At 41.2% G+C, this 12824-nt stretch overlaps 1 protein-coding gene across 2 annotated transcripts in view; it reads right to left on the bottom strand.

The window, feature by feature from the left end:
- The window catches only part of LOC120902073 (diencephalon/mesencephalon homeobox protein 1-like), a 91569-nt gene continuing 78745 nt past the window's right edge, over window positions 1-12824 (bottom strand). For both annotated transcript variants that reach the window (XM_040310558.1, XM_040310559.1), the window contains 2 exons: window positions 9070-9194; window positions 1-1749 (listed from right to left, as the gene is read on the bottom strand). In XM_040310558.1, coding sequence (XP_040166492.1) covers window positions 1124-1749; window positions 9070-9194 — 751 coding nt within the window. In that variant the 3' untranslated portion in view covers window positions 1-1123. The remainder of the gene's footprint in view (window positions 1750-9069; window positions 9195-12824) is intronic.

The raw sequence follows: 12824 nt of genomic DNA, 5'->3' as shown, positions 1-12824 counted from the left end.
TACGTTTTAAATATGTTTCTTTATTTTCATTATGAACTGGAGAAAAAAAGGAACGAAACGAATTGTATCGATTTACAGCTTTACATGTGATTCGTTTGCATTTTGTTAATTTATAACACCACCTTCACACGCAGTTGTTCACCGCTATCAGCTTACTCGATGGCTGCTGTGGGGGCTCACTTTGCTAATTGGAATAATACATTATAATATTGCTGGCACAGTTTGTCCTTCACTTAATCGTTAATGTTTATTGTTGATTTAATTACTGTTCGCGCTCATATTTCATACATTGCATGCGCCTCGTAATGTCAAAGCTTAGCTGTAAGTGTGTACCAATGTGTTGATAGATTTAATGTAAGTTTGACTTTCTTCGCATCTCCCGCATCGTGGCACGCCACGAGAGAATGTGCAAAGAGGCCATCCTTTTTGCTATCTTTTGGTGGCATTTTTTTCTTCCAACAACCTATTATTGCTAATGAATACTGCGCAGAATCTTTTTGTACAAGTGAGTGTGTGTGTGAGTGTATGTGTGTGTATGATGAGTGTGATTGTTTGAGTGCATTTTGTGTTGTGGCATTTTGATTCTTATTTAATCACTAGCATTTAATGTGTGCATTAATATTGTTATCATAATCTACATGTAGCTTGCGCCTCAAAATGCTTCTCGTCCTTGTGTTATTTGACTGTTGTATATTGAACTGTCTTTTATTTTGAAGTTTCGCTTTAAATGGTTTTGTTTAGAATTACTTTATTAATGTACAGTGTTGTTTGAAATCTTGCATTTTGTTCATACAATCGATCTTGGTTTACCTTTAGATAATAATATCCTCACAATCTATTTATTTAACGTGCTTTATTTGTCATTGAAACGGTGCGTTAAGCGATTATTAACTTTGCGCCATTTTTCGGAAAACTTCTACTCGGTGAGGAAAAGCTTATTTGTTCTTTTGTTTATCAACCAACGAATGAATAAGATTAATAATATCAAGTTCGATTTAAGATTACGCTCGCCTATTTTGCTACTGTGCTAGCTGTTGCTCGCACTCTATCTCTATTTTAACGTTAAATTTATGATTTCGTTTGAATTTGCATCGCCGCTTACCCTCTCGCTTTCCCTCTCGCTCTATTCGTTCGTGTCTGGCTTTTCGTTGCTGGCGTGCGATCGGGGCGAATCCGACGCCAACGTTCTATTCTCCGACGGGCTGCCGCTACCACTAGTCGCGCTGTTATTGTTAATTGTTGTGGCATTATTGTTGTTGTTGTTGTTGTTGTTGGGAATGTGATGCATGCCAACGAGATGGCCCGCGCCCAGATGGTGGGACGCTGCTGCAGCCGCCGCCAGATGGTGATGATGGTGGTGATGGTGCATGGAAAGATCGCTGATAAAGTCCGACGGCTTCCGGCCGGCACTGCTGAGGGCCGAGTGGAGCGACAGCGGCGGCAGATGGAACCCGGGAAAGGCCAGCCCGGCGGCGGCGGCCGCCTGCAGCGAGTGGAGCAGGGCGGCCGAGTGTTCCTGTGCCTTGCGGCGCAGCTCCGCCACGGAGGAGGAGCGCGGATCGGGCAGCCCACTGTTGACGACGGAGTTGGTGATCGCGGACAGGCCGGAAGCGGACGAACCGACCACCGTACCGCCGGTGTGCGCGGTGGTTGAGGGCGGGGAGGACGAGCTGCACGTGGGCGACGAGGAGGAACCGGTCGTGGTGGGTGTTTTGACCGGGCAGCAGGAGCAGAGCCCCGGGAAGGCAGCTGGAAGTGAGAAAATGGTGAACGTATTGGTTAATTCACTGCCTTTCATATTGTTCGCAAGAGGTTTAAAGTATTCCTATTAGTTCAAATTCGAATGAAATGTGTAAAATGTATTTTTTCTAATCATAACCTTTCAAATTGAGTTTTGTGTGAAATTGCAGGGCTTGCGGAGTCAATTTCCAATGTGTGCAACATTTTCCATTGATTGCGAGATGTTTTCAACAGCTGTCAAATATTTCATTTGTATCACAATACAGGGTTTTCTGAGTCAACATCTCCAATGTCAACAAAGTTCTTGATTGCTTGCGAGATATTTTTCTACAGCTGTCAAATGTTGTATTTGCAGCACAATAATGTTTGAGCTCTTCCACATGATTTGCAACACATTCCAAGCCGGATTGAATTTGCCAGTTCTGTGTGGGGTGTTGAAAATCATATGTAAGAACTTAAATTTTATTATGAAGCAAATACACCATTTGACAGCTGTCGAAAAACATCTTGAAGGCGGTTAATACAGGATTTTCCTATTCACTTTCGTATGTAAACATTGTTTTTCACCGTGTAAAAGCGTGTAATTTTACGTCACTCTGATATATCATTTTCGTCATAATAATTTTTAATTTCTACAGCATGATTTTCAACACCTTATTAATCTCTTTCCATCGTTTTTTCACCGGAGGTTTGAAGCCAGATCTCATCACGCGTTAAACCGTTCAAGTGTTGAAAATCATGTTGAAGGAAATCATAGTGATTATGATGAAAATGAAATATCAGATTGATGTAGATTAAAGGGTTTTCCAAGTCAATTTCGATTGTAAGTTAAGTATTCCATGAGTGTTACAGGGTTTTCCAAGTCAATTTCGAATATTATTTCACACCGATCTAATATTTAATTTCCTTCATAATAATTTTTAATTTCTTCAGGATGATTTTCAACACTTCATTGGGCTCTTTTCATCGTTTTTTTCACCGGGGTTTTGAGGCCGGACCTCATCGCCCATTCACCGTCGATGTTCGGTGACTTGGAAAACCCTGCAACATCTTGCACGCGGTGAATAACAACGGTCACATTCGAAACTGACTTGGAAATTCCTGTAGTGATGTGCACACTCGAAATTGATTTGGAAAACCCTGTAAGACTCATGTAATACTTAATTTTCTGCACTTAACAGCAAAGTATCCAACAACGCTTAACTAAGAAATTGTATGTCGAAGTTGATGTTAAAAAACGTTAAAAATTGTGATAATTGAATCTATACTAATTATAATCTATAAAAATAATAGTTTTGAGTCTTTAACATCACAACCTCCCCATTAACTATCGATTGAAAGGAAGAATGAATTTGTGCAGATGCAACTTTTGCCTTCTTGCGCTATTTGCGCACATACAATCGACATCTATACACCGTCTCTAAAAAACAAACCTAACCCACGCTACCCCTTACACCACCTCCTACGGGAGGTTTAATCCGCATAATTTCATTTAACTCAATTTGCTGCAACAATCACCCGGCAAAGGAAAAGTTGTGATCATCTCATTAAACTTTAATTGAATACGATCCAATAAGGCCACCCGAAGAAGAAGAGGGAGGGGGTGGCGGCACTGTGCATTATACCACTGACCAGGCTTCTCCATCTGCATCGTCGTGCCACGGGCAGCCATGCGTCTCCATTTAGGGGGACAAAGGGAAAGCCGGTGGTTTTTTCTTCCTTGCTTGGCATCGAGCCAGTGTCACAATGTTTAAAAAGGCAAACCTTCCAAAACAACACGTAAAACCAAACATAAAACGACATCGGCATCCCTTTTCACCTGGCCAGCTGGTGCTTAAGGTTTATCATTTACTTTGCAGCAGCTTCTCTTCCGCACGGTGTAGTAGTTGAGGGGCGCACAACAACACGAACCGCCCCACACGCGGGTCTGTATTGAGTTAACGGGTAATGCTTGTGTGATGCTCGTGAGCAAATTTGTAAAACTTTCGCCCGTAAAATGTGTGCTGCTGCTTTGTGTTCTTCTTGCACCAGCTGGCACAGCACTGCCGTCGCAAAACCCTGTGAGCCTGTGTTTTTTGTGGGGGATTTTTATACATTTTTTGTGCCGTTACGCTCCCCACAGCCCTGCTTCCCGCTTTTACCGCCACCAAGGCGGTAGGATGTAATGAAATTTAAATTTATTTTTACGGGTGTTTTAACTTGATATTGACGCTGGTAAACGAATTAAAAGGCGATTCCGGCAAAGAGCGGAAGCCCAGCTTCGCTGCTTCCCTTCGCTGTACCTAAGGGTGTCCGGATGTGTTTGGTAGTGTGTGTGTGTATGTATGTGTGTGGCAGGGCTTCGTTTTTGTTACTCTTAAAAAGCTGAAAGCTGCCGCTCGTGGTAAGGTGTTGCCTGTTGATAACAGAGCGATTTAAGGGTGAAAGAACTCCATCATTAGAGCCTGATCGTCGTTTGACAAAGTTGTTAGGCAAGTAAATCTTTCACGGGAGGCCGTACATTTTGGGGGCGCTCCTTAATCTCGTGCAGCTTTTTAAAGTGCCAGGTTTGGTTGACATCGGTAATGGAAGAGTATTTGGAAAGGATTTTTATGTATATATCGTACAGCTTCTCCTTGGTATAGCAACAGTTTCTAGTTAGGATAACAAGGATACTGCTCCAAATAGATTATATGCTTAACTTATGGTATCAAATGACAATCATTTTGGAGGAAAATAGACATGTTTCCATGGGTATGAATATTTTTTTTTAAATATTGCTTTGTTTGTTTTTTTAATTTATTTTTTAACTAGTAACCATTATATCCTATAATTATTAATTGAACTAAACTTTGTTTTTGTGCGTTAAAAAGGAGGGAGAAATAAAACTTGAAAGCATTCTTTACCTTGAAATAATATTTTTTATACTAATTATTTTAATAATTATTCTCTAATTCTTTGGCCGGTCTGGTGGTACAGTCGTCAACTCGAACGACTTAACAACATGCCCGTCATGGGTTCAAGTCCCGAATAGACCGTGCCCCCATACGTAGGACTGACTATCCTGCTATGGTAACAATAAGTCACTGAAAGCCAAGCTCACTTCACTAGTGGGTACAGGCGCAGGCCTTGACCGCCAGCGGTTGTTGTGCCAAAAAGAAGATTCTGTAATTCTTTAGAATTACATGAACTTTTACCGTTATGCTTCATAAATATAACAGACAGCTTCAAACACCAAACGCTCATCATGTTTTTATTGAAATTATTCATATCTGGTCGCTGGGCATATTGCTTTATAATTTCAGATTTAGATTTTATATTTTAAATTTAAATAGTGGTTGATTGTATAAAAAATATGGTTTTGGACAGTGATAATAACATGTATAAAGATTCAGAGAGACTAATGAAACTATAATATTTGAAGAAAGATGTGGCCAATGCCATGATGGCCGTACAGGAAGAATCTTCGAATCGCGCAGCAGTACTTCGGTTCAATGCGTCTAAGAGTGCAAGAGAAAAACCGCACCCAAGTCCCGTTGTCAGTAAAACCGTCATCCTGTCGATCTAGTAAGACACTGATCCTCTGAATTTGATGTCCGGACGTTAAAATATGTTTAAAAAAAATGTGTTTAAGTGACGATTAAAAACGAAGTTTTGAGGCTGTCCGGAATATGAATCAAAACGTCCGTAATTTGAAACATGAGCTCGAATCTGTAGAAGGTTTGCTTCAGTAAAATGAGTTATGTTGGGGTATGACGAATTAAATATGAATTAGTGAGAAATTATGATATGCCCAAACTGCCTCAAGTGTCGGTATTCGAAGCAATACGGTAAATGACATTAAAATCACTTTGTGCCACTTGTATGAATTTCTTCAATTGTTTTTAGATTGTCTCAAAAAACACACCGGATGGTATGTAAAATTTGAAAGACAAGCATTTATTGGTTCTATCTAATTCATGTAATTTCAATATAATTAAACTTATGATGGTTTACCTGATTGGTCAGGCTAAAATAAGCGACACATGAATTTCAGTGGTTGATTTGCGTGACTAAAGTATCTTTGAACTATAAAAATAATGGTATTTAAAGTCCGAATCATCTTTCTTTTTGTTAAATTAAAGGGCTATACGCATATTAGCAAAATATTGTTAATGAATAAGTAAAATTATTATAAAATGTACACACTTGCAAAAATAGATTGTCTAAACCCTAGAAGTCATCAGCGCGTGGTATTTTATCCTTCATAAGACTCAAAAAGCTTTGTGGCTGCTATAAATGCCAGTCAAACACAATCACTTCTTAAAAATACCGGTAAAAGTAACTAAAGCAATACAAGGAATGTAACACATGCTTTCGCGCATAATCCATCAAAATCCTAATTTAATACAAGACTGTCGAGCAGAGACTGTCTAATCGGGTTTGTACGGTACCGTGGAGGGGGGGGGGGTATCACCGATCCTCAGAATGCAGGCAGCAGCAGCAGCCTGATCCTGACTGTAAAACCTGATTGTAGAAAATATCTAATCAATATTGATGGATTTCGTCGAAAAGGGCCGCCGTCTCGTCTGCCTGTGGGAACACAACCTGTTTTCCAGGAACATTCCCATACGAAACCCGAGCCACCTTCTCGGTACAGACTAGCGCCGTAGCTGACTAATTCAAGTAGCGTGAGCATAAATCTTTTCCGCGGTGAATCAGAATTATATTTTAATGTAGGAAGGCAAATTGTTTTACACCAACCAACGCTTCGCCCCAGACACGCGCTGAGACGACGGCGACGACGATGAGGTTCGGTGTGGTGAAATTTGATGGAAATGATGGAACGAGCGCACACTTGAGTCTTGAGTTTGGTGAGTGAAGAAAGCATCTTATCCATGTTTGTGTGGGTATATGAAGCAGTACGAGTTTCCTTCCTTTAGTGTAATAGTTTAGCCCTCCTTTAGCAACTAACCCTTACCTTAGCTTGGCAAGCAATAAAGAGCAAGGTGCTACGGTTGCGTTCGGGATGAATAATTCATCCACGGGGAAAGGCGTCGTGTTAGCGCTTGTGCCAGCGGGCGTGCGGAAAGTTCGGTGTCCGTGTCTCGATGCACTTCAATCAAGCGGGAGTTTCCTCATCTGCCGTAGTGGTGTTGGTGGTGCTGGTGTCTACCCCGTCACACACTAATCTTCTTAGCAGCAAACTATCCCCACCCGGTGGAGGGCGGAGGGCGGAAGGGTTCGGTGGAGAACATTCCGAAAATGCTGAGCAGAAAACCGCATCGCGCTTCACACCGAACGAAAGTTCCCTTTGAACTATTGGGCACTTTCTTGGGCACTGCTCCCTGCTATCGAGCAGCTTGTGGCTTTTCGCTTGCAACACCTTTCGCCCCTGTTGCTTGCAAAATGAGTGGCAGCACGAAAAGTGTGTGTGTGTGTGTGTGTGTGTGTGTTTGGTTCGGTTTCGCACAGGTGCAGCATGATTGCCTTCGCTCGCTCTTTCCGTTTATTAAATTTTCCATCGCACTTTTGGAGGGTTTTTGGTGAAGGGCGAAGGACGCAGTGGACTGAGGAAATCGAGCCGGCACAACCACCATCTTTGTGACTAGCAGGAGGTACTTCCTGCTGGTGAGCACAGGGTTCCTTCACTTTTCACTGCTCGCTCTCCCCCCCCCCATCGCCAGCAGCATGTTGCGGCAGAGGTGGGGAGGACATAATCATGCCGTTAAAGTGTAATTTGATGCTGTTTAAATTATCAATATTGTGCACGAAGTGAATAATTAATTAGCCTCACTTTGGAGCGCGTGGTGGCGCCGTCGTGTACCGCCTTCTTGTAACGAAGGAACGTGCGTTTTCTTCGTTCCTGGGTGCGAGTCTATTTTGAGTTGGGTTTGGGTGAAAGTGGGCAGCGTGCCGTAAGAGTGTGTAAGTTAGTTCGGGGCAGGGCAGGACAGGGCACGGTTGGGCTAAGAGCTTTCTCGTTAGCTTCATTAGGATTATGAAATGAGCAAGTCTGGTAATGTGAAGCTTAATATTGTTAAGTGTAATTTTTAGTTCGGAAATTATATTCAATCGATTGTAATGTTTTAGGGAAAAAAAAAACATAACCATCGACTGGGACAATCTAAAAGCTCAATTGGCTGCACTTTTGCTTTAAGAATTATATCAAAAAAATATTATAAAAATAATCTAACTATCCAAACCGCAATTATCGACAGGAACTAAAAAAGTCATGAGTTCTAAACTGCTGTTTAGTTTTCAAACCAATAGAAATGTGTTTAAAAATGCTTATATAACGATCGATATCTAGCCTCAACGACAAAAAAAGGAATTTATAAGCGCTTCTACGATAAAATACCATAACATTGTTTGTTCGAGTCATTATTGAACTTTAATGGTATATAGAGCGCTGCCTAAGCTACTGAGGAGCATGGAGCCAGTCAGTGACTCACTGTTTCTCTCATATAGGGATAATTAAAGCTGTGTATAAGGTTGAATCGTTAACTGATTTTAACTACTGTCAGCAGCATTTGAATTAGCAGTTGCATGAAATTGACTTACATAAACCATCTGACTAATATAATGTATGTTTAGGGATAAAATTTAATTCTACAATTATTCTCCTAAAATAATATTGAAATTAGTTACTATGCTTTCCTCAGCTGTCACTTGCAACAAGCAGTGCACAGTGGGTATTTGCTTCATCCCGGCAAAAATAACCTCAAAAATAAAAATCATGTTTTTTTCGAGGTAATTTTATTTTCAATACCCAAGGATGAAACTCTAACGAATCCATTTTTATGCAATTTTTCTAAGAACTAGTTTAGAAGCTAGTTTAAAATCACCAAAGTCCAACATCGGTAAAAATATACATATTTATTGTAAATTTTAAGGAAATTTTTTTATATGCTCAGCTTAACATACTAAAGCATTTTTTTTTTCCAAATCCGAATTTGGTTTGGATAGGTTTCTTATTATGCTTCAAAAGAAATGTTGGGTTTTTTCTAAAAAATATCTCTATCCCATATTTGCAAAAAAAAAAAAATCAGAAACAAAGAAATAGCCAAAATCATGGAATTTTCTTATGTTTAACTATGTGCCAAAACTAAGTCTCAAGAGCTCCCAAGGTTGTTTTAAGTTCTACACGTTGTATTGATTATCATTGCCTATCATTTGGGGAAAAAATAACTAGGCTTGGCCAAGCTCGACCTCAAAAGAAATATTGCTTGGTTTGAAGGCAAAATTACCACAATAAATGAATTTTGATAATACTGCACCAATGCTTCCAAAATTATACCAATATGTGCAACACATAAACCAAACATTAATAACTCTAAATAGTAAAGTTTATACAAAAGCAAATTTTACCTTTTAAGCTGGGAAACAGCGGTGGATTAAACTGGGAGCTCAGGGAAGCAAGATGGGGCGGCAAGAACAGCGGTGGCGTAGTCCTTGGCTGTCCATTATCCAGTACCGGTCGGAATCCGCCATTGCTGCAATGAAATAAAGCAAAGGAATTTGTGAAAGAGTTGTACGAGAAAGGAATATTAAAAATCAACATAATTTTTGTAGTCATTCGCCGTTCAAAACGACTCGATTAATATTTTCCAAAATAATTTGGAACATATTACGGCAACTAAACCTGTGAAAAATCATCTTGAAGCGCCCTTTGCTAATCATGAACTTGAAACCATTTCGTGCTGCTGCCGCTCGCTCGTGCCCGTGATCACATTTCATTACCGTTAATCTATCTCCAATTATCGAATTAACTTCTTCCTGAAGAAACAACCGCCCGCGTTCTCCGTGCTTGTCTGATTCAGCCTCTCCACTTGTTGGAGCACAACTTTTGCCACGAGCACAGGCACTGTTTGGTTGTGGAGCAAAAACAAGAAAAACCTCCTGAAGAGCTGAAGCAGCACACTCACACACCTGATGGAATGGAAATTAGCGTTGGCCTGCGTTGCCTGATGAGACGAACGATCGGCACCACCACACCACACACTTTCCAGGTCGGCGGTGACGGCGGCTGGAAGATGATTTAACTGGAATTTGTAATCAACTTCAGAGTGGCGTTAAGGTGTGCCACTCATCATCCTACGGGGCAAACGTCAAACGGCTCTTTCGAAAGCGAAGCGAACGAGAGAGAGAGGGAGAATGAGCGAGAAAAGGCGAAGCGTTTGATATTCTTTTGAAATTCAAATTCAAATTAAATGAAACCACACGCGCCCTGTGGCGGGGCAGAGTCGGAAAGTGGTGGCGAGATGAAATTTAATCTTCTGTGGAAATATTAGTGTTTGGTTTCGTGATTTTGCACGGTTAGAAATGAACCGTACGAATGAATCCGCGCACCGAGAAACCGAGAATGGCAAATGTACAATGTGCCTCTCTCTCTACGGACGATCCGTCCATCCATCCATCCGATCTTTACTGCTCGTACCGTTTCAGCTGCTGCTCAAGCTTTTTTGATGTAATTTACGCTGTTTAATTTGCTAATTCTTATCTCAAATAGGGTTTGGTAGGTGAGCGCGTGTTTGCTACAAAAACTTCAAAAAGAGGGAAGCAGGAGAGAGCACGAGAAGATCCTATGCTTTAGGGGCAAACAGGAAGCACTGAGCAGGAAAGACGTATTTTAATTACGTTTGAAGATTAAACATTGCCGCTTGCTGGGCGAGCATGGGTGTGTGCGTTGATTTGACTTCTTGTTTTGGTATGTAAAATCACATTATTTAAGCCCTTTCTATTAACGCCCAACACTTGTTCAAAGTTTCTACAAGAAAAAGGCTCTTAATTATCAAACACAAAGTGGAAATTGAATTAGCATGTGTGGTGGGCAGGATGAAGCGATCCTTAATTAAATGGCATAACACACACACATACACACTCACAGCTACACACATACGCACACAAACTGATACAGACTGTGTGACGCCTGGTGTCGTCGAGGTGCTAATTTCATCACCTGCTAAATACGATTTATTGAGAACTTGCTGGCTTGTGATGGCCGGCTGGTGCAATGTCCGGTCCGACCAGGTCCGAACCTGCCTTGAACCCTTGCTGACGGCATCTGTCTCCACTCGGCCGTTCGAATGTATCCGAAGAATCGAAGTGCCGGAAAGCCTTGCAGTTCATCAATATTTCAGTAATCCTGGTCAGCTCTCGGTGATTTGGTTAATTGCATTTTAAATCCCCCTTTCCAACACAGCGTTGTGTGCGATGTCCACAGTGTGTGTACCGGGTTGTGGTTCTGTTCTGATAGAGGGAGGGAGAGAGAGAACCATTCCGGATCTTATCCCCACGTGCCCAAGAAAATGGACACTCTCCTAATGGGTTTGTGTAATCAAGAGGGATAAGTTGCCGTGTTGCCGCATGCACACCAACGGATGTAAGACGGTTGGGGAAAGAGATTGGGGAGAAGACTCGAGTGCTTGTTGGCGGCGTGTTGGATCCGATTTTCCGCATTCCCGGAATCTTGGGTTTGAGCCCGCAGGAGGAGGAACAAAGGAGGAATGGGAAATCAAATTAGCTAAAACATGTTTTAGCATAAAGTGTAAAGAAGAGAGATAGCGAGAGAGAGACAGCTCGTACGTTCAGTCCTTTACACGCTTGACCGCCATCACCATCGTAATCCTCACCCTTTCTTGGAGCTGGTGGAAAATCCTGAGATTTTCCCCCCCGAAAGCCCAAGCCCCAACACATTGCTGTGTTGAAGATCGGCTGCGACTGTGTGTGTGTATGTGTGTGTGTGGTGTATCCTGTGTACCATGTAAATAATCAAACGGAAAATCGGTACACCATGACTTTCTTGGCGTTCCGTTTTCGCTTCCAGCAGGAAAATTATTAATTCAATAAAGCTACACAAAACACACACACATACATACTTACACTCGGCTATATAGACACATTTCAACTTGTGGCCCTTTCGTGGAAGTAGCGACGCAGAGAGGAGTGTGTGTTGAGTGTGGATCTGCACTGGTAAAGCACAGATTTTCATTAAGGAAAGAGCACAAGCAAAATGGTCGATTGATCGAAACACACCGGGCGGGGTTGTGGTGCTTCAGTGAAATCAGTGTTGCTCAACGGGCGCATTGATGTGTGTGTTCACGTGTGCGTGTGTTGTGTGTTTGCTAAGCACATCAAACGCATCTAATCCGTTAAATAATTAATCAAATAAAACGTAAACCTTTCGCACTTTCATTTTACTTGTGGCTCGGGTTTTGCCTTTCTCGAGGGGAAGCTATTTCGAGAATACGGCGTAACACACTCTTGGTGTGTTGTTTTAGGAAAATGGTGGGATTGTGATGGGATGATTTTATTTTATTAGTTTTTATTGGTTTTTGTTTAGAGTTGAAGGTTTTGTTTGGAATGTGATTTTCTTCAAATGTTCAAACGACAGCCGCAGTAAGTGCACAAAGGTATTAGAGAGCCTTAGGCAACAACTAATAACTTGAATAGAGATGGTCAGATATATTTCAAAATCAATAATCAAGCTCAACCTCATTATATTAGAGAAAACATTAGAAAACATTTTAAAATAAGCTTATTACAGTTTTTAACACATACGTATTATCTGATGTTTGACAGCCGTTTTAGAAGAATTACAGTTTTAATCTCTTCAAACCACAATATCAAAATAAAATCTAAAATAATTTGACAAGATGTTTTAATACAGCTGTAGTGATGTATAAAGTACTTCAGAGAAGTAGAAAAACTTGATTACATCAGTATCTAAACAAATTGAGGCTAATGCAATATTAAATTCCCCATGAACTAAGATTTTTCGCCTGAAGTTATGCATTTCTCGGCACAAAACAGGGAATTCGACTGAGACAATCCGTTAGAGGGCGTTATATAGCTTGGTTTCGTTTTGGGGTGGCTTTTCATACGCCATGGAACATATGCCAAATGTTATTTTTATTATGCCATACAAAATTCACCCAATTATCATTTGAGTTTAATCCTCACATCTGCATATCAACGTGTGACGTGCTTGACAACTGCTCCATCCCATCACCCCCCCCCCCCCCCAAACGCCGCTCGCACGCAGAAGACACATTCCGCACCGAGTCTCGAGTCAATCGAATTGAGCACTTATGCAAAACAAACGCAGATGATGAAAATAAATT

The sequence above is a fragment of the Anopheles arabiensis genome, chromosome 3 (assembly GCF_016920715.1).
Source record: "Anopheles arabiensis isolate DONGOLA chromosome 3, AaraD3, whole genome shotgun sequence".
Taxonomy (NCBI): domain Eukaryota; kingdom Metazoa; phylum Arthropoda; class Insecta; order Diptera; family Culicidae; genus Anopheles; species Anopheles arabiensis.
Note: the sequence above shows the minus strand (reverse complement) of the source record. Positions and strands in the feature narration are given on the sequence as shown.